Source organism: Branchiostoma floridae, chromosome 14 (genome assembly GCF_000003815.2).
Source record: "Branchiostoma floridae strain S238N-H82 chromosome 14, Bfl_VNyyK, whole genome shotgun sequence".
In the NCBI taxonomy this organism is placed as follows: domain Eukaryota; kingdom Metazoa; phylum Chordata; class Leptocardii; order Amphioxiformes; family Branchiostomatidae; genus Branchiostoma; species Branchiostoma floridae.
Genome location: NC_049992.1, coordinates 20,878,505 through 20,897,761, shown reverse-complemented (window position 1 = coordinate 20,897,761; position 19,257 = coordinate 20,878,505). Strand labels below are relative to the sequence as shown.

The following is a 19,257-nucleotide window of genomic DNA, read 5'->3' as shown; positions in this document are numbered from 1 at the left end:
CACTTTAAAACCGAAAGACTCCAAACCGTCACTGAAATTTGGTTACCATCATAACTACCACCAATAAATAGTGATTTGGTAACGGGACGAAATGTATTTTCAGATACAATGGTCAAACAAAAGAGTGATGTGATAATGTTACAGTCCAGCTATTTTCCCACCAAATTCGATTTACACAGAAATCGTGACAGAAACTTTTCATACACGGCACCAAGATTTCTCTCTGAACCAAGACAAGAAGTGTGGAGTTGACATAATCGTATTTACCTTATAATATGAGTGAAAGGAACATGATTCCATTCTTAAACGCGTCTTGTTATTTTGAATTGTCAGTGTGCTATTTTGTTAATTACTACGCGTGAAATACACGACCGCCAGATTAGAATGCTTCTTATCAACACGATCGTGCGAAGAAAATTTAGCTTTTGTAGATCGTTACACGGACCAACTTATACTACAACATTGATAACACCACACGAATGTTTGCCGAATTCAGAATTTTACTCAACAATTTTGAAAGCTTGCCTGGGGTATATGAACTAGTTACGTTAGAGAAACAGTTGCTTTAGAAATGTTACATAGAGTTTCCCCTACTCGAGAACATCAAAAAAACATAGCAAGGCACTCTGTAACATGGATTCACCAATGACATTTACAATTACAAGTTCGATGAGATTCTAAATGTATGTACAAAAATGAAAAAAAAAAGATTATTGTGTATATAACGTTATCATCAAATCATATGCCTTTGCATGTGTAAACATGCCAGGACGGTGTCTAACCTAGTAACAACGACTAGAACTGTAGCGACGGGACTCGCACTCAGAAACGCTAGATCAATCACTGTACCGAAAGCCCGTACTGTGAGGCTTAGTAACTCCTTCCTCCACTGTGCAATTCGGCTCTATAACAAGACAACTGCCCAGTAAACACTATTCAACATTTTAGTCGCTATGCACACAGTCTGTAACTTCTGTATGGTTTGTCTAACGTAACTTTAATGAATTATTGTACTATATGATCGCTCAGCGAAAAAGAGTGTTTTTGATATGCCGGTTATTGCCAAGTCTTGTAATAAGAACAAAATCCGGGTTTATCACCCGTGAGATCCTTACTGAATAAAACATTTCATTTCATTTAAACTGTCGTTTCCGAGAAGTGCAAATCGTTCTATTAATGTCAATTCGACATTACCAAACATGTTCAAACTTCCAACTTCTAATAGTCATAATCGTAACGCGAATCCCTTTTTTTGACTCGGCGACGCTTTGAGCCGTCACGCTGGCATTCCACGCTCTGCTCTTTTTCTTCCTCTTTTTGCGCATCCATTTCCTTCTCTTCCTCCTCTTTTTCTTCCTCCTCTTTTCCCAACTCCTTCTCTTTCTCTTCATCTCCGTTTTCCATTTCCCTCTTTCTCTTCTTGTCTTCTCTCTGTTTTGCCTTGGCTTCTTTTTGCAGTCGCGTTAGTTCTGCCTTCTTCTTTCTTTCCTCAGCTTTGGCCTTCTTGGTCCTCTCGTCTTCCTCCTTCTTCCGTAACTCTTCCACGATATCCTCGTGAGTCATAACGCGTGCTGACAGTTTGCGCCTCCGGGTCTGCTTGGCAGTTGTGCTGTTCACCGGCCTGAGGATGTCTTGTAGATGCTCGGGGACAAGTGTCCCTACCAGTGGATTTGGTGCATGGCCACAAGTGGGACAAGTTTCACTGTTGCTCCTTTCAGCACTGGACAGCTCTCCTGACTCCCCTGAAGATCCCTCTTGCGCTGAAGGGCCTTCTGAGGTTGACATGTCGGTCCATACGCTGTCAATGGCGTCCTCGTTGAACGGGAATATTCCCGTTTTCTTGAAACCCGCTTTGATCTTGTCCGCGTTGAATACCTGGTCTTGCACTGAGGCAAAGATCCTTGGAAACGTCGTCTTTCTTGCCTGAAACCTGGAGTCGACGGCCTGTAGTGCCTCTAGGGTTGTAGCCCACTTTGTCTTCAGCACACTGAACACGGTCACATCTAGCGGCTGCGTAAAGTGGGAGGTATGGGGAGGGAGCCCATAGATTACGATCTTTTCCTCCATGGCCGACATCAACACCTTCAGGGAGAGGTGGCTACCGTGTTGGTCGAGCACAAGTAGAATTGGCCTCTCCTTGTGGCAATGGGGTAAGAAAATCTTGAAGTACCACTGCTCAAACAACTCTTTGTTGATGTAGCCTGACTCAGACGATGCGTACAGCGCACCTGGGGGTCCTCCATCAGAAAACTTACCAGACGGCAGGGCCTTGTTGAACACGATCATTGGGGGAACCACCCCTCCTGCAGCGCTCACGCAAGACATGACTGAGATGTGGTCACGCCCTCCTGATCTTATGGAGGGCGCTCTCTTCGACGCTGTTGGCACAATAACTCTTGATTTCTTGGCGTCCAGGGCCATGCCCGTCTCATCGGCATTATAGATCTGATGGGGCCTGTTTTGCAAGTTGTTCTCCTCCAAAAGTTCCCCTACTTTTAAGAAGTGGTCGCCAACGATCTTAGCGTTACTCATGGCTGCTCTCGCCCGGTCTAGGCTGTCGGGTGATCTCAGGGAGATTTCTGGGTGCCGCCGTCTGAACCCCATCAACCTCCGTTTCCCAGGCATTTTGCCACCGAAACGAGGTTTCTGGTTTCTCTATTTACTGCTTAAAGCATCTACTTCTTTAGCGAGGGCTTTCATCACCCCCGAGGTGAGAGGGAACCCTTTTGTGGCCATGTACATTGAGTACTTGACCAGGGCCTCCTCATCCTCGGGGGTTAGTTTCGTCGGTCTTCCAACTTTTTCGCTGTGCCTCTCATGGTACCTGTCATCTAGCGTGCTTTGTGGCAAATTGTATTCTTTTGCCACGCTATAGATCGCTTTTCTTTCTTCTTTTATGGATTTGAGTGCCTGTTGCATATCCTCCTCGTCCCATTCTTTGTATTTCCTGAGTGGGCCAGACATCTGTAAATAATGAGAAATTATAAAGTTGATACTATGGTATTTTATTGATTACAAGCACTATGCAGTTTAAAGTCTTTTGTTAGAAATAGGCCTTGATGATTTCATGATAATTAGTGTATCTAAAATGTATTGCTAATCAACCGATGACTTTCCAAGGTGTCGCTTGTTGCACCTGTATGAACTAGTCCATAACCATTCATGGGATTTCAATTGACATGACCCTGATTTGAAACCATTCAAAATGCTTAGGAAAGCTCCTGTCTCAACTAGACAAAAAATAGTGATTCATGGTATCTGTATTCACACACACAGGCGGCAAAGAGCCGCGGGAAACTGTGTATCGTTTTAATTACGTCTTTGTTTATGTACTGCAGCTTTCTGCCCCCAAGAAACGATTTTTCGTGTTGACCTTGCTAACGTTCTATTTTCCTTCATTGTGTTTACAAGTTATCATCGTATAAATACACCCGTTTCGCCTCTTTAAAAAGGTTTGCTGACTCCCAACAATCTTCAAACGTAAATTAAGCGAGGATTACTTACCCTGACACCACCTAGCGATCTTCACTGAGTATGCAGAGGGCGGCGACCGCCGGCCGCACGGTCATTGTCTCGTGTCAAATGTCGCCTTCACTTTCGAACAGAATGATGGGAAATGCCGGTCGTGACGTGGTGGGAGGGCGTTCGAAACAGCGCTGTAGTTGTGCTTATTCAGGTTGGTTTTTTTGCGAAATAAAACACTCAGAGACCAACTATGTTGTGCTTTGGATAGCTTTATTTCCTATGTGTAAGACAGTGTTGTGTGATTTAAAATGGTACTGTATTATTAGTGTACGACACGCCGCTACATGGGGCGACCTCTTCGCGAGGTCGGCCATAACTACTGTAAATTTGAATGTTGTGACGAAACGCTGATAAATATCCACAGCATTACTTTGCATTGCAGGCCAGCTATGTGCATGGTCCTTGTTTCTTAGTTGTTTAGATGACTGTACTGGATGACAACCGCTGTGGCTGCGTTTTGCATGATTAGACAAATACAAATCCATCCGAAGTTACAGCACATCCGAAGTTACAGCACCTCCCGTTAGTAGTATTAGTTGTAGTAGTAGTAGTAGTGGTAGTAGTAGACTGGCTTATTTCCATGGAGCAAAGAGCAGCATGGATTGAATGCTTGTTTGCAGCCTAAGGGATGAATTGCAAAGCTTTCCTATTACGAGAGTGTTTAGTACTTACTAAACTAATGATATACATTAAACATTATCATACCACAGTAAACTTTATTATCGAACATTAAACATTATTATCCATTATCATATAGCCAGTGACCAATCAGAAGGCCCCATTTCATGCTGGTTATGACGCCGTAACAGCCGTGCATTAGATTTTTGATTATTGCACGTGTGCATTAATGACTTTTGAAAGTTTGAACCAATCAGAAGGACAGACAAACAGGACGCTGGCCAATCAGAATGAGATATATCCAGGAATCGTCCATCTGCCAAGATAGGGGAATAATTACAGGCATGGCAGGGGGGATGGCTCTCTCTATTAACATCAGTAGTGCGTGTTTCTTCGTTCAAAGAAAACGTTTGCCGTCTTAAAACAACATTGAATTACCTATAATATTTAAGACAATAAAATCTATTTCAAGTCATGTCCAATTTAAACTGCAAATGGAAAATAAAATTATTTGCACCCCCGCCATTCAAGTTCAGACAACAATAACACCACGGTCCGCCATTGAGTAGCGGTCATGGTGCTGGTGGACCAAAATTCTACCTTTCTTCGGAGAAGACGTGTCTGAGTTCGTAGTGAACGAGATTCTCAAGAGCTGTGAAGCACAGAGATCCCGGAATGCCCCAGGAAAGCCGGCAGAGATTTAGCGCCTAATACGAACGAACTCGACAAACTGGAGAATGGGCGAGTGGAGAAATACGGAGCGTGCAACAGATTGTTACATAATGAATCAACTTTGTTCATATTTCAAGCCTTGGAACTGAAATCCATTTCACGTCAAGATTTATGTTGTTCAAATTCACTGTTCAAATTTATGTACTGAATAAAAGATGTATATTTTATAAAGGAATTTGTCGCTCCTACTCAACCGGAAACTCTACTTTACTCTACTCTACTCTTAAATGGGTCAGTGTGGGTAGGCTATATGATAAAAGGGTTAATGACCCGCCTGTTCCTCGGTATATATGGTGTCATAACGCCTGGTCCTTTGTTATAGCCACCTCATAAAACCGGTGGTTATAGCAAAGGACCAGGCGTTATGACACCATATACACCTCGGGGCGGGTCATTAACCCTTAAATATTAAACATTATTATCCAATATTAAAGGTTAAATAGTATTATGCAACATTAAGCATTATTATACGACTTTATACATTTTTAGGATAAAAGTTACCCATTCAATACATATGTAATGAAGATACGTATACTGCTTAAGTCGAGTCCTTCTGGTCTCGAGTCAAGATAGTTACCCATGTTTCCCTGTCGCTACGTTAAATCAAAACCAATCTAGACCTTAGGTTTTACGCTATTTTGTTGGAAATAAACATTGGAATATATAAAATATCCAAAAAAAGTTACAAAGACCCAATACAACTGAAAGCACATCAGGGTTACTGTAAGTTTTTAACACAATTCAATGAGTTCCATTTACCTAGTAAGAAATGGTGATTAAAGAACAACTTATGGAAATGTCAAGTAAATTGTGAAAAGTCAAATATTGTTCCTGCCTGACAAATCACATTCTGGGTTACAGTGAATTTACGCGCATTATTTATGCATAACTTTGCAAAGTATTCGTTTTAACTGTACAGTGTATTCAGGATTGTATAACTTACAGTGTTTTCTGTATCTTTTAGTCCAAGTATTCTATATGTCTGAGAAAACACACTCTAACTTACGTGAAATTTACAAGGCTTAGCATGACTGTATGATTCATGCATAGCTTGCAGTGTATTCGATATTTTCAGCATTGAGAGTACCTAGCAAAATAGGCACCACTTGGTCCCACGTGGCAGTTTGTAGTGTCCGTAATTGTAAAACAATTATTACTCTGAATTTCAGGTGAACGAGTCGGAATGCTCCCCACCCACATGCACCTGCATTCCTAAAGACAAGGAATGTTACATCAGGAACTACCAATTTGAACTAGATGACGACAAGATGAACAACTCACTTGGAACCCACGACTTTGACTATTACTTTGTCATAACAGTCACAAATAATGCCATGTTACAGACACAGACGACATTCCAGGTATGGTAGTTCTGGATTCCCTTCGCTTTAATTTATTGATAAAAATCTGCATAGCATAGCCTTCAACACCGCAAAATGCAACCTGAATTTATTGCTATTTTAACACTGCAAAATGCAACCTGAATTTATTGTTATTTTGTGACATGTGGCTAAAGAATATGATTAAAAGGAATGAGTATTTACTCATTTCCTGGCTGTAGCCGATAGACTGTACAAGTTTTATTTTAGCAAGTGCACATTACGATTTTGAATGATATCTCTTTTTGACCTAAGGATACGACATCTCGTCACCTGTCCTACTCATAATTCATAAAGTCTTGTCTAGTAATGATCTATTCCGTACACTGTTCCCCGTGTATCCAGGTGACAGTTGACGCCAGCCCCCCACTACCCGGCCATGTTCACGACAGTCTTCCCGGTGAGACAGACACAGACTACCAGCAGGACGTCATCATACAGGCATCATGGGAAGGGTTCTTTGACAGAGAAAGTGGCGTCATGTTTTACCTGGTCGCTATCACACAGGAATGCCTTACCCTGGAGATCATGGCATCAACTGGCAACGATTCTTTTGTAAGTTGATGCCATAAAACCAGATGAACAACATCTTGAATACTATGTAATCTAGCCATATATTGAAAACAAAATGACAGATCCATCTGGAGATGCACACTGTCCAGGCAGCTAAAATCAGCAGAAACCAGACTGATGCGCAGGGCAGAAGAAATCATAAAGCGGATCCTGTGAAAAGAGCTCTGCAACAGGCCTGAGTCAGCTTACAGATGTGCCCTATGTGACAGAGACTGTCATTCTCGTATAGGACTGTTTAGCCACAGTCGACGCTGTAGTGCTGATATCAATTAGGATTTTACCATTATGGTCAATATTGACCAAAGAAGGCCATATGTATTAAAAACAAATTGTTTTCTTTGCAGAGAACGAATACGACTTCTACTTACGTCACATGGGAGGCACCACATCCGGGCACCTACTACTGCACTGTTGTGGCCTTCAACCGTGCTCTGGAGCCGTCAGAACCCGTATGTTCAGACGGTGTGACTGTAGACACCACCCCGCCCGTGCTGAGGGAGGTTGTTGTAGATAACGCACACTACAAACCGGGACTTCTTCAGGACGGAGAAGGAAATGTGTGGATGGTGGACAGGAATGGGTACCGATATCCGGCTCCAACGTGTGGGTGAGTCCTGACTATTTATCAAGTTGATAATTTATATATACTTTATACATGTACATGGAAATAAATTAAGAGAATATGGGTATTAACATACGGCATGCTGAAATAAGACAGAGTAATCATACGTTCATACGTCCCCTAATGTTTCAGGAACAGGTCAAGAGAGGTAGATGACATTGAACTGTGGCCACTCTTACAACCTCTAAACAGCTCGGTGGATCCTAAGGACATTGATGACAGCGACTGCCATGTGTACGAGCCGCTGTCAACCAAAGCATACTTGTCTCAAGATAATAAAGTAAGCACGACAAGTCAATTATCTGAATCTGACATCATATCGACCTCTATCAATAATAACGTATAACAAATTATCATTGCTAACTAGGACTTTTGCATATATTTCAGCTGACGGTCCATTGGTACGGTCAAGACCAGGAAAGTGACATCTATGACTACGAGGTTGGGCTGAGCAGTACTGAGTCACCAGACGTTCCGGATGTACTTCCGTTCATATCCACAAACTCCCGTCCGCACTTCAGCACCTACCATCCCAACCTGGGGGAGGGAAAACAGTTCTACCTGGTGATAAGGGCCATCAACAGGGCGCAGATGGCTACCACTAAGGTAAGATGCTCGTAGACACCCCCGGATCAGTACTACCTTGGAATACACGTCATGATGGATCACACAACGCTGAACTTAGATGTTAGAGACTTTCTGGTACATAGGTCGATAGCAATTGTACGGTAGGTCAGGAACAAAATTGTCGGTCACGCTGAAGAAGGTTGGTCACGCTGAAGAAGGGTCAGTCAAAATTCAGTGAAAGTGTTAGAAAAAAAACGTTAGCTAGTTACCTGTTTGGGCATTGTGCCGGAATGTATATTCAATGTTCAGGGCTCGAAATACTGGGTGCATGTGCACCCAGGTGCACCCAAAATTGGAGCTGTGCAGCCAATTATTTTCTCTGGGTGCACAGGGTGCACCCAAGTATTTTCTTAGGTTTATGTATGTAAATATATAAAGTATACTTAGTATACATGTACATCATATTCTTGACATCTAAGTGTTAGAAAGATAATAAAAATGTCTGTTGTTTAAGAATTTGATAGCTCGTAACTAAGTTTTCTTATTAGGTTATTACTTAAATTTAAGTGGTGCACCCAAAATTTTTTTGGTCCACCCAACTTTTTAAGCTGGGTGCACCAGTGCACCTAATCCCAAAAATGAATTTCGAGCCCTGATGTTTACTCCATCTGCAGGTCCTCGGCCCATACATAGTGGATGTTACACCGCCGACATTTTCTGGTCAGATAAAAGTGAGTCTTGAACAGCAGGATAAACAGCAGATGCTGGTGGGACGATGGGAGGAAGACGCGTTCTTTGAGACAGACGGGGATGATGCTCTTATTACGTATGAGTTTGCTGTTGGTAAGCAAAATGATGTTTACGACATTACTCTAATCAGTATGATATAGACATGTTACTTTGATACTGATACTGCTTGTTTAAACGTTTCACGTAATGCCAAAATATTCTTTACTTTGCACCTTTCATTGACGGAATCCTGCGGCTTCCCACAGGCCACAGCCCTGGGAGCTCCGAGGTGCACCCCTTCACACCCCTGCCGGCCACCGGTAATGACCTGTGTAACGTTACCTTCCCACCTGTATGCGTGTCCGTCCCCGTGTCATCTCTGGACTGGCAGCTCCACGGGACGCACACGTACTACCTGTCTGTCCGTGTGGAGAACACGGCTGGGCTCAGCCTGGTCGCCTCGTCAGGACCGTACGTACATGTTATAGACTTACCGTCCAGAGGAGTCGTCATGGAAGTGTCTGATGCACAACGGGAGGCTTCTGTGTTTGGGGTGAGACTAAGATTTTGACTGTAACTACAGCTTAAAGTAGTTTTGGTGATCGAATCAAGCGAGATATAATTCAAAACTGACTTGATTATCTTGGCATTTGAACACTGATCTTAAAAATGTAACAAATTTTGATCATTATATCGCAATGGAACCTGCGCCTCTATTTTCACGGGGGAGCAAAAGAACAGACATCACTGGAAAATAAATGATACAAGCAGACGTTTGATAATCTGATGTCATCCTATATTTCCGCTATGGCTTCTCTTCGCTGCCTCAAAATATGGGAAAACAGTAAACTATGAGTAAAGTAGGAGGACATCAGGCTAGATATTCGGACCTATTATTACTCTGTGACTGGAGTGTAACCTCCGTCGACAGAGCATTTTAATCGTTCTATGTCTTCTTTGTATTTCATTTGTCTTTGATTAGTCATGAGCTACAAATAAATTGCCCAATTGAGACAGTATCAACAAAGTATCCACTAATAAGTGTACAATTTATTGCTTTTTTTCAGCACGAGGGAGACATTGACTTCCAGAACACCACCGAAGAGCTCCACTGTGAGTGGCGAGGGTTCAGCCATCCACATCTTACCGTGACGTATCAGGTTGGTGTGGGCACAACACCAGGTGCTGATGACGTCATTACTTTTGCTGATGCAGGAATTGAGACGCATTTTTCGTGGACACATCTACAGCTCCAGAGGTTTCAGGTCAGCTGCTTTATATTCAGAAAAGTCGCATTTATATCTTATGTATTTCTTGTGTTCCGACAGCGAAAACTAATACCCACATTTCATTACACTAAAATGCCGCCTTTTTCTAGATGTATTACGTCACAGTCATAGCCCTGACTGAAGCAGGAAATACATCTGTGACGTCAGACGGAGTGCGGGTCGTACTAGATGATGACGTCATCAACGGTACAAACGTTTATGATGGACAAGAATGCAATGCACCTGGTAAGGCAGACATGGTCAAGGTTTCTGTGTCTCAAAGTGCATTTAATGCAGAAAATCATCTAAATTCTAACTTCATGACAGTTCAGGATGACATAGTAAAACTTGAACGCTATTTTAAAGGGTGTAAACCGCCTACCAAGAAGCTTTGGATCAATCCTCTTATTCTATGTCATGTACCCTAAACAGACATGTGACGTCAGAAATGGCTCAAAAGGTGTCCGACAGTCGACATCTGCCCCGTCTCTGTTGAGGGATAGTCTATGGTCCCGCTGCATGTATATATGTGCTGACATCATATTGAATTGAGAGGAAGATAAGTATATTTTTTTCAATTCTATTTCCGTAGGCTATAACATTACGTTTTCCCACCACGCCGGTTTCCCGTATGGAGACTGCGCTGAGGACATTAACTATCAGGCTTCAACAACAGCCGTCGGCGCTCATTGGTCGATTACAGACGACATACGGCCGTTTGTCCGCCATATTGAATGGTCTCTTCAGCGAGAAGATGTGATTAATGGGTAAGATCAGCGTTTCTAGCAATGGATATGCAGTTTATACAATAAGCAAGCTGCTGTATTCCAAATTGTGGTTATACCAGCTACAACTAACAGTACAGATCCTTTAAACATGTTCACATTTTTACAAGTTAATCTTCGTTACAGTCATTTAGAATCAATTTATTCAGATAGAAATATTTGATGTCAAATTAATATTGTTGCTTGTTATAAATTTCCCTATCACTATTATTTCCAATATTTCAGTGCCACTGTCTGGGAGCAGGTGACTGACTTCAGGAATGTACAGCTGTCACCTGAAGCCACCTGGACCTCCCTCAGTCTGACGAGTGGAGACAAATACCGGTCTGTGTTGAGACTGTGTCATACAGCTGGATGTTTCAAGGTACACATCACTAGTATATCATTTGATTCAACATATCAAAATAATGGGAATATCATACTTACAGCCTTAAATATTGGCCAAAGACAAATCAAACCAAATAAGACTTCGTAATGAAAAACAACAACAACAACATTTTGCCTTATGTTTATCACTAGTGCGTATTAACGTTACCAAATACTTTCTGTCTGTATTACTGTATGTACAATGTTTTATTCACTATTATGGCAATACTTCATTTTAGGGAGAGTACAGAAAAAACAGAGACTTATGGAGATTATATATCTACTAAATATTTTTCTGTAGCCGTTGTTCAGTGACGGATTCCGGGTTCTACACGACCCTCCCATCCCTGGCCAGATCACAGACATCAGCTACAACAGCACGGCTGGCGTCCTGACGTTCACATGGGAACGGTTCACACACGGTCACATGACACCTGGGTCCGACAGCTACATGCTCGGGTACGAATGGACGCTCACCAGTGAGATGTCATCACGGCCTGCTAAACATGGTGACGTCATTCTGCCATGGCAAGCCATTGGGCACCCCACACAGACAGGCAGTAAGGTAAATATATCTTAATGTCATTGGCAGTGATGTACCCTAAGTCTGGCACGCTTTTAGAACCTTCCACGATTTTTGTCCAGACAAAGTCCCAACAAAGGTCGGTGTTTGTTTCGGAGTAACCAAGAATCGACTCTATTTCAGGTCAAGTTCGTATCTCTCATTGCATCTCTTATTAACATCGACAACAGTGACTTTACAGCACAGAAGGTTGACTTCATTTCGTAGTGACCATCATCAAAATGATTTTCTGTAATACATAAAAAATATCATTTTATATGTTCTAGCTTACCTGCACGGTGACGTTTGACCATCCCCTGGACTTCACCCACTGCCTGCGTCTGCTGGTACGAGGCTACAACAAGGCGGGGCTGTCCTCCAGCTCTAGCCGGGATGTCATCAACTGTGACACCGACAACCCGGCAGACTTCAGCACGCCGATTGTCATCGATGCAGTGGGCGAGTACGACCAACTGTCTTCCAACAAGACAAGGTACGCCTGCTATCAGACCGGATTTTCTGGTCATTCTGGGTAGGGGTGGATGTTGTTGGGCTTTATAGTCACATCCCTTAATTAACTCAAAAACACCTTGTAATATTTGTAGATCATAATACAAAGGTAAGATGAAATATAAAGTAATTACTACAATATCATAATGTCTTACCTACTTACCAGCATAAACGCTGATAGCATAATAAGGTACTAGATACCGCACGTGTATCAACGGCCTTTCTAATGGTCTTGAATTCGGAGTTCTGCTTTCTTGTTAAAAATAACCTAAGAGTATGACTATCATAACTAAATATCTATTAGGACTTGTCATATTCGTTTGTCTACGCTACAGTGACATATTCTTAGAGACCAACCAAAGATGGTCGTCGCCTGACAAAGAGTTCACCCCAGCTTCTACCAAACTGTCAGCTGTCTGGCCGACATTACGTCATGGTCTGTACAACTGGAAGGTCATCTCTGCAGACTCCATACGTCACTGGGCTTACGTCACTTCCCAGCATGCTCTGCGCTACTCGGACTACGAGTGTGACAGTCCAGAGGTGCTGGCCTGTGGCACATCAAAGGTAACATAATATGTTAACATCATAGTCAAGAGATTTTATCAACTCATAAATCGCTCAACAATGTCGTGTCGTTTGTATGGCATATGTCTTGCCTAGTGGCACAGATAACAATGTTGTCGATGGTGGTAAGGTGCATGCGGTCTTCTTGTTATCGATCCGGTGTTATGACAAACTTAGAACAGGCATTTTTTGTACATATTTTAATAATTATATTGTTGTACCAATTCTGCGCCCAATCACGTGTAGTACTCGTGTACATATCGAAAAGAGAAGTGACCAATATATATATCCCAATAATCAAACTTTACAGCCTAGTATTACGTCTCATGTAAATATTGTGCGAAACCGATGTGTTACACCTAATAAGATGGTTTACCGATTTTCCGAAAAGAAACCAAAGAAAGAAAAAGCGAAAGCAAGCTATTCTTGTTGAATATCATTTGGGGCTTTAAAGACTATAGCATTGCAGTTTAGACTATTTCTCGTTGTCTGGGGTTAAGGCCAACCGGTAGGAGCGCAATTTTATTCAGGACGGTAGACTATATAAACAACGAACAATTTTCTTAATCATAGACATAGCTGAGGACACAGTTTGGGAATTGGCACTTCTGATCTCTTACTTTGTCAGCAGTAAGCCTCCGTTGACATTGACCAAATGCAGAATCATTGGCTTCCCTTGGTTAACAAAAGTCAGCCTTTGTGTTTGTGTTTATCTAAGGATAATTTCGTGAACGTACCTGGTCTCCAACTCCACCACGGACGGCGGTACCACATCTGTATCCACGCCGACAGGACAGTCCTGCAGTTTGAGACGTTTGAGCAGACCCTGGCTGAAGTAGACACCTGTTCTAACGGTATCACTGTGGACCTGACACCGCCCTTACCTGGACAGGTGTGGATCAACAGGAGGGACCGGGACTTTCAGGTAAGCTGAGGAAATGTAATGTCGGTGTTTAACAACAATCGAAAAACAATTTTATGTACAATATCGATAAGCGGGTTTACACATTATCATTTCTCATCACCTATGTCAGACGTCAGTATCCGAACTGTACGTTTTCTGGGACTCGTTTGTTGACGTGGAGGAGCACGGGATGTCATCTCACCACAGCGGCATACAGAAATATGAACTGGCAATAGGTGAGTACAAGTATCCTTACAACTAAGATTGTGACGAGACTGCGCTGGTGTCAATTTGCCGATCAGTTCAAATAATCTAAATTACAGGATATGGACGTAATATTTACCAAATATACCTCACCTTGAATACCCTTCAGGGTCTTCGCCTAGTGGTGTAGACATCCAGGACTTCAGAGATCAGGGTGTAACTAACATGGCCGCCGTGCACAACCTTCATCTACAGCAGGGGCACACGTATTACGCCACAATCAGGGGTAAGTGTTTTCTTATGATGTTTCATTCAAGCACAAAATTTATACTGCATGTAAATTTCAGAACAATTACGGATTTATGTGGATTATTAAATGGTAGATTTTTTTTTCATTTTTGTGCAAATCTATCCTATCCACTCACACCATTTTTTTGCTCAGCAACCGACTACGTTGGATTCTCTGTGACAAGTGTATCACAAGGTGTGACCATTGACGTCACCGCTCCTATGGTAACGGATGCCAAGATTGACGTCGGTGGCCGTTATCATCTGTCTACGTCATCAGTGACGGCGAGATGGGACGGCGTTTTCCTGGACCCCGAGAGTGGTAGGAGACATACTTTTATCTTTTAGTATTAAGCACATTTTAAAACATTGTTTATGTATTTTATACGACCCTTTTATGCTGAGAAGAAACATATACATTGCCACAACATTATCCAATTCAATTACCCTAAATGTCTTTAGCTCATTTGCATATTCATTCAAAGCTAGGGTATAAAACTGTTCTACCAAATTCTTTCTATGTCACTATCGAAAGACAATGATTGTTATCTGGAATCCTCTTCCCAACATCCAAAGCAACTGCGTTTGGGGTATCTAACATTCACACATCATTCAATAAGAACGCATGTTGGCTTTGCACCGTAGCCTTACATATAGAGTTTTAACACTGCACTGCCTCATTTGTATTTCTCCACATCACATGCTGTCAACATTAGGTATATCTCACTACGAGTGGAGTGTGGGGTCCGGCCCGGGTCATGCTGACATCATGCCGTTCACACGGACGGAGTCTGAAGAAGCCGTGTCAGACCCAGCACTGGATCTACAGCTGCAAGAGGGACATGCCTACTATGTGTCTGTTAAGGTTCGTCTGTTCATTCAAGTACTGATGCTTAGTTAGCAAATTATATTCCTCAAGGAAGTAGTTTTACGAATTATTTTAACGACATATACTGGTCAACCATAGAAAAGTTTTAATGTTTTCCTAATCCAACTGTTCTAAACTGTTTCAACGTCGTCCTATTCCACCTCCAGGCGTATAACGGAGCAGGACTGTCAGTGATCGCGGTATCATGGCCGACTGTAGTGGAGAGCTCCCCGCCTGAACCTGGGGTTGTCTATGACGGGGTTCCATCAGCGCATCACCAGGACGCAGACTTTCAGGTACGTTGACGAAAGTAACATACATTTAACTCAACAAAAATGGTTTCATTTCACCATTTTGCAGTCTACACGCATCTTACACGGGACATTCCCATTGGCTTGTGTTTCCTCCCAGACGGAGCTGGACACGCTGCGTGCCAGATGGGAGGGTTTCTATGACGCTCACACCGCCATTTTGGGGTACGAATGGAATGTGGGGACATGTCCCGGATGTGATGACGTCATGGAAGCGGAACATGTCGGCTTGCTTACCGGTATATGACTCAAATTTATATGTCCTAAAATGTAACTGCCGTCATGTTTCTGGTAGATATACATTGTTTTGCCTTTGTGAAGTATATAAGGTAATTTAGAGACGCAACTGTGATTATGAAATTTTTCTATAAAACCTGCAGATGTTTCTGCGAGTCATCTCGGCCTTGTCCCCGGTAAGAAGTATTACGTCACAGTAACCGCCTGTAACGCAGCAGACCTCTGTACGTCAGTCTCATCTGATGGCGTCATCATCGACAACTCCCCTCCGGCCCCGGGGGTGGTGTATGATGGGGTGGATGACATGGACAGTCACTTCCAAGCATCAAGGTAGGTTTGAAACAGAATCAAAGTTGAACTGTAGTTTCCCATTCAAAGATTGGACTTACCAAATCTTTCGACTGTCCAACTCCAGTCTTTGTCAAGGAATAAGCAATCGATTGTTTAACTTTGATTCAGAATACTGCCACCAACGCATATGAACTTTTAAGTTCGAGTCGCCCATCTCCCTTTCAAGACAAAACAAAAATCCATTTTTTTACACTTCTTTAAAATGTTCACCGATCTTTATGCCTCCATCTACCAGAACAACTCTGGGAGCACATTGGTTTGGCTTCCACGATCCACACTCCGGATTGTCTCACTACGAGTGGCGTGCAGGCACGACCCCTGGCGGAGAAGACTTGTACGGCACCACGCGACTACATCTGACAGAGTTGGTCCACATCTCCCAGCTGGATCCTCCTCTTCCACTCAACCATACCGTGTACATTACAGTTAGAGCATACAACCAAGCAGGTCTGTCTGTTATCTACGATGAAGGATGATTGCCCATTTCTCTAAAATATAGAAAAAAAGCACTGTATCGAAAAGCGTCACAAACAACATTACTAAAAAATGGAATCATTTCCATTCAGTAAACGTACAACCATCATCTTTGTGGGGATAAAAACTGCATCATTGAAGATCTCCTAAGAGCATAAACGTCCTTAACACTTTCACGACAAAGATGATGAGATGATGAATTTGACAAACAAGGCAAAGATGTGCCCATTATGCTTTTTTAAAGAAAAAATTATTAAGAAAAATGATCTCAACGCAGAAATCATCCGATTTATTGCAAAAGTGAAACTGCCGAAAAATACCTTAATATATGCCCCAAGACATAGTTTTGGTCGGTATTTACGATTTTATCATGCTTTAACATTAGAATAAAAGAGGTAATGAGTTTTCTGATTGTCTTTCTATTAGGATTGTACGTTGAGAGAACGTCCAACGGCTTCTATGTTGACGAATCTTCACCAGTGATGTTAGAGGAACCACAGTTTGATCTGACCCAGGGGTCCATTATTCCTGATACACAGGTACCTTGTTGTAATCACATCATTTTATTAATATTTTGGACTTTTACAATTGCCCACATGCATATGATTATGGATTATTATTATTAGAGCGGCAGGCAAAATGATATGCATGTATATAATTGAACGAAAACATTACACGAAAAATTGTTTTGTTTTAATACTATGACGTTGTATTCCTGTGTATTGCATCTTATTTCTTGCATCGCATTTTTATAATTGTATAATACTGCATTGCATTGACAGTGTATAATCGCACTGTATTGTATTGAATTACACCGCATTGTATTGTCTTTTTTTGTATTGCATTGTGTTTCTTCTTTAAGAAAGCAACCCATGATGTACCTACGGGGATCAGAGAAAATAAATTTTGGTCTTCAAAATTAGTAATAGTGCAATACTTTTGTGTTTTCATCGTCATCCCGAAAATTAGTAATAGTGCTAAGTTTCTTACGCTTTTTTATCGTCATTTTCAGGTGTGGAGAACAACCCTGTCCGTGAGGTGGGAGGTTGTTGACCCCGAGAGTTCCATCGAGCGGCAGCACCTGTCAGTCATCACTCACCACCAGGCCGGGATGGACATAGAGCCTGTGGAGGTAACGGTGTGGGTACTTACGCCAAAGGTTGCCGTACATTTTTGTATTTGGTTTCCAATAAACAAGCAACAGACAGACCCAATTGTTTACAAGGATCTAACACATCATTTTTCTGTAAGATCTGATATTTGATATGATATCAAATCTACACCGTCACCGTCAATTTACAACTATTAAACTGCCTTCAGTTTGTAATCGTATTTTATTGATTACCTTGCGATGAATGTGACCACGCCGAAGGATTGAACTAATATGTAATTCGTACCAACCTTTTGGCAAAGATAGAGAGTATTATACAACCTTCATTTTGCGTTGGGATTCATTCAATGATTTATTTGAACTGGAATAAACCAATATGGAAACGTTTTGCTTCTTTCCAAACGTCAGATCGCCGGTTCCATCCGAGACTTCAGGTTTACTAACCTATCACTACATGACGGGGACACGTACTACGTACGGCTGGTGGCCTGTAACGGTGCCAAGCTGTGTACATCAGGGCAGACTCACGGAGTTCTGGTACGTTTTGGTTGCCTTGTTCTGTTAGTTAAGACAAGATTTCAGATACTCAAGCAAATAAACAGGTTTCCAAAGTCACAACATGGGCAACGCTACCCTCACATATAAAAAAGTCATCTTTTCTCTCCTTTTTAAACCCTTCTCCCCAGGTGGACTCCACCCCTCCCACAGTAGGTATGTTAGCCGTACAGACCGACCATGCTGCCCAGTTATGGCGTCACCGTGACGGCTGGATGACGTACCACCAACAGAACGGCACCGCCCCGCCTCACGTCAGGTTGGCCTGGCTCGGCTTCACGGACATCCACACTGGGATCCAGGAATATCACGTCACCATCGGGTCGACTTTTGGTGGCACAGATCTCACGGCAAGTTTTCTCAACATTAGATATGACGTTAGTGTGTTACGAAGTTTGCAATTAACGAAATCTCAAAATTCTATGGCACCATAGGTTTTATTGATCATTTTATGGTTCATGTCGACGAACCACGTCATTAAACACATAACAGACATTTGGGTACCATGCAAGTTGTTATCTTTCCCATTTCAGTTCTTATGCTTCCATTCTGTGGTTCGCTCAAGCTTGTGCAACTTCAGTGTTAACCGCATAATTAAAAAGCCCGCTATTCAGCAAAAACATATTTTTTCATACCTGATGATTTATTTTCTATTGAAAGGATCCATGATATTAAGAACCACAAATAAGTGCAGAGTATCTTAAATGTTTTGAAAAAGTAACAAGAATCTATCACAAGTATGTGGCCTCAATTGTTTTAAATGTATATGTCACAGTGGAGATCACGATCCAGGAGAATCGCCGATCCTCCTAGGAGAGATCGCGATCGGAGTTTCTCCTAGGAGAAACTACGATAGATATAAGAAACAGATCCCGATCGCAATCTGTACTAGTAGAATCGGCGATTCTCCTAGTACAGATTGCAATCGGGATCTCTCCTAGGAGAAACTCCGATCCAAACTCAAACGATGCTAAGATGTATGAAACAGCAATAATTTTTTTTATAAACAATGATTTTATTCTGTATTAATGCAAACCTACTAACTCATTACCAACTACCCTGTGGTTGCCTTAGTATAGTTGTAGTGACACCAGTAGTGATGGACACGAAAGAAGAAAAAGACCGGTATGGCATCTTGGAGTATAGTTGTA

General features: G+C 42.1%; 3 protein-coding genes across 3 annotated transcripts in view; 2 read left to right on the top strand and 1 right to left on the bottom strand.

The window, feature by feature from the left end:
• Nucleotides 1-1,218: 1,218 nt before the first annotated feature.
• On the bottom strand, nt 1,219-2,625 carry LOC118430251 (tigger transposable element-derived protein 2-like). The gene has a single exon (XM_035840960.1). The coding sequence runs from the start codon at nt 2,623-2,625 to the stop codon at nt 1,219-1,221; it is 1,407 nt and encodes a 468-aa protein (XP_035696853.1).
• Nucleotides 2,626-3,616: 991 nt separating this feature from the next.
• Nucleotides 3,617-15,372, top strand: LOC118430249. Its single transcript, XM_035840959.1, has 21 exons — nt 3,617-3,676; nt 6,045-6,236; nt 6,600-6,809; nt 7,172-7,434; nt 7,582-7,729; nt 7,837-8,055; nt 8,691-8,859; nt 9,012-9,298; nt 9,813-10,010; nt 10,124-10,259; nt 10,606-10,780; nt 11,024-11,162; nt 11,466-11,729; nt 12,014-12,219; nt 12,572-12,803; nt 13,522-13,728; nt 13,838-13,943; nt 14,081-14,197; nt 14,354-14,521; nt 14,916-15,064; nt 15,235-15,372. The coding sequence occupies exons 1-21, from the start codon at nt 3,617-3,619 to the stop codon at nt 15,370-15,372; spliced, it is 3,783 nt and encodes a 1,260-aa protein (XP_035696852.1).
• Nucleotides 15,373-15,396: 24 nt separating this feature from the next.
• LOC118430248 overlaps nt 15,397-19,257 on the top strand; it is an 18,307-nt gene continuing 14,446 nt past the window's right edge. Inside the window, exons 1-7 of the mRNA XM_035840958.1 lie at nt 15,397-15,617; nt 15,759-15,945; nt 16,202-16,413; nt 16,867-16,979; nt 17,453-17,572; nt 17,960-18,088; nt 18,238-18,456. Of these exons, the coding sequence (XP_035696851.1) occupies nt 15,587-15,617; nt 15,759-15,945; nt 16,202-16,413; nt 16,867-16,979; nt 17,453-17,572; nt 17,960-18,088; nt 18,238-18,456 (1,011 nt within the window). The 5' untranslated portion in view covers nt 15,397-15,586. The remainder of the gene's footprint in view (nt 15,618-15,758; nt 15,946-16,201; nt 16,414-16,866; nt 16,980-17,452; nt 17,573-17,959; nt 18,089-18,237; nt 18,457-19,257) is intronic.

What these genes read in the sequence shown, in the direction of transcription:
- LOC118430251 (XM_035840960.1), bottom strand. Translation starts at nt 2,625, where the DNA reads ATGCCTGGGAAACGGAGGTTGATGGGGTTCAGACGGCGGCACCCAGAA.
- LOC118430249 (XM_035840959.1), top strand. Translation starts at nt 3,617, where the DNA reads ATGCCGGTCGTGACGTGGTGGGAGGGCGTTCGAAACAGCGCTGTAGTT. An exon ending in ACAAGAATGCAATGCACCTG is followed by an intron (nt 10,260 to 10,605) that starts GTAAGGCAGACA and finishes CTATTTCCGTAG; the next exon opens with GCTATAACATTACGTTTTCC. An exon ending in TGGCCTGTGGCACATCAAAG is followed by an intron (nt 12,804 to 13,521) that starts GTAACATAATAT and finishes TGTTTATCTAAG; the next exon opens with GATAATTTCGTGAACGTACC.